At 45.8% G+C, this 2,232-nt stretch overlaps 1 protein-coding gene across 1 annotated transcript in view; it reads right to left on the bottom strand.

The window, feature by feature from the left end:
* RAD51 (RAD51 recombinase) overlaps positions 1 to 1,008 on the bottom strand; it is a 25,529-nt gene extending 24,521 nt beyond the window's left edge. Inside the window, exon 1 of the mRNA XM_045287675.1 lies at positions 912 to 1,008. Coding sequence (XP_045143610.1) covers positions 912 to 998 — 87 coding nt within the window. The 5' untranslated portion in view covers positions 999 to 1,008. The remainder of the gene's footprint in view (positions 1 to 911) is intronic.
* Positions 1,009 to 2,232: the final 1,224 nt, after the last annotated feature.

The raw sequence follows: 2,232 nt of genomic DNA, 5'->3' as shown, positions 1-2,232 counted from the left end.
CTTTGGACCGCTTCTTAAAACACCCAAGGACACTTCTTTCTTCCTATATCCTATGTACAAAGTCCGTTTTTTGTTTTAGTAGCTACTGAAACCATGACCATGCATTTGGGAGTCAGGGAAGGTTAGGGAGAGGAAAAAGATAGTCTCTACCTATAGTAACTAGGCTCTATCGCTTCTCAGCCTTTTGGCTAAGATCAAGTGTAGCAACCAGGCTCACTTGCTATTCCTGAAGAGCATACTTAAGCAATAAGTAATAGACACGCATAGGTATAAAGATGCTCATACCAAAAGCTGAGTCTGAACATGAACTGACAAGAAGAATCAAAGATTTCCCTACAGCTCCCCTTTCTGTCAGTCCAAGTCAGCTGTGCTCATATAAAACCGAGCAGAAATTGTGAGAGTGCCTAGCTCTGGAGCTTGATGTTCTTGTGCAGAGTCTGGAAGCGAAGCTTGGACTCTTATCCCTTCACAACACTATACCCTTTTCCCTGCCTATGACAACTGACTTGTTAGAAGCTTAAAGACAGAGGTGGGTCCACAGAGGAAAGTTGTTTTCCTCTCCTCCTGACATAGCTGACCAAAGCAAGTGGAATTTCCTGAGCAGCACTTTTAAACTTAGGCAAATGCAGAGGCTCCACTCAGGGATCCCAGGACTTGTTAGTTTCTGACTAACTCTGAAAACGAAAAATGACAATGTAGGGGAGAACTGCTGACAAGAGTCCTAGCCAGGACTTTGATTTGATTCTATTGGGAGCCTTTCCACAGGCTCCTTGACAATCCTCCTGAAAACTGATTTGGACCTTGGCAAGCCCTAGGTACAAAACCAACAGTTTATGGTCCACTAGATTCCTCTCATTCAATAAGACTCCAGTCCGACTTTATAATCCCCTAATTATCAACTGAACACATACCTCTAACCGTGAAATAGGTTGTGGGCCAAAGCTTTCTTCTTCCACTGAAGTATCTGCATTTGCTTCAAGTTGCATCTGCATAGCCATTACGCAGTGTTCCGGACTGAAAAACACAAATGGCCATTTGTAGAGAAATACTGTGGGGCAAGTACTGAACTGTAAACTTTATTTTATGATAGATGTTTGAAGAATTATTTGCTAGACTTTTAGTCTAACTACTGGCCTATCCATTTCAGGAAAAAGAACAAACCTCTCACCAGCATCCTCCTATCTAGCTTTATCAGAAACCATTGGGAAGAAAGAGGCTGACTTTGGTAGTGACACCGAGTTCCAACTCAGAGACCATGAAACTCCATGAAACAAAACACTGGCTAGTCATGTGCCATCCTCCCCCATCATGATGCTTGAGCCTACTGTTGCAGCCACATCAATCCATCTCCTTGACACAATTGTTTCTTCGTGACCTTCAACTGTACTAAGCATGATGTTCTTTTACTATTCTGCTTCCTTACTTTGTATTCCTTGAGGATGGAAATTAACTCCTATTTTTATTTACCTCTGATAAATAATATTTGGCGTTCAATAAATAAATGTAGGCTCTCAGGGGCTCTGTTTTAAAAATAAACAAAGATGGCCCATGAAAGGTCAAAAGTGCTTTAGTTCCATTGTTCAGGTCCCAGTCAGGGGAAACCAGGAGGTACAGATTGGTTGCCCTCAGCCTCCATTCCTAGTAGTTAAACATGGCCTGAGGTTTCCTAGCATAAGCAGATTGTAGCTGGTAGACAAAGCTTCAGAGGGGGCTCTAGTTCCTGATCTACTGTGATTGGCTGCCAACCCGAAGGCCGCAGTGGGCGCCCTAGGGATTTCGAGTCTGTCCTCTGGGGTGACTGAGTGGGAATCGACTCCCCACAACAGGGTTTTGGTATGTGACTCCGTATTGATTCTGTCCGAATTCAGCGAGCTGTAAACTCTGTGATCTGTGTATGTTCCTATGCATCGATTACACTTTATTAATTGCGGGGGAGGGGTGACTCTCACTTCAGATCAGTCCTTAGTCACGACAGGCTTCCGTAGCAGATAATGAAAACATCCTTCGGCAATTGGGGAGCCCCAGGGTTGGGCAGCTAACCGAAAGATCAAAGGCCGGCAGGTCGCCGGCTGGAACCCCGCAGCGGCTCCCCGAGAGTAGGCGTGGAGTCGTCGGTCTCCAGCCTCGCAAGGCCTAGGGCGCCCGTCCACCCTGTTCCTCGCGGGTCGCTGCGAGTCGCTGCCGGTGGCTGTTTGGCAACTGGAGGCCTGGGCTGAAGAGGAACCTAGAAAA

This window comes from Echinops telfairi, unplaced genomic scaffold (genome assembly GCF_000313985.2).
Source record: "Echinops telfairi isolate 266 unplaced genomic scaffold, ASM31398v2 ScPeMD7_18;HRSCAF=68, whole genome shotgun sequence".
Classification (NCBI taxonomy): Eukaryota; Metazoa; Chordata; class Mammalia; order Afrosoricida; family Tenrecidae; genus Echinops; species Echinops telfairi.
Note: the sequence above shows the minus strand (reverse complement) of the source record. Positions and strands in the feature narration are given on the sequence as shown.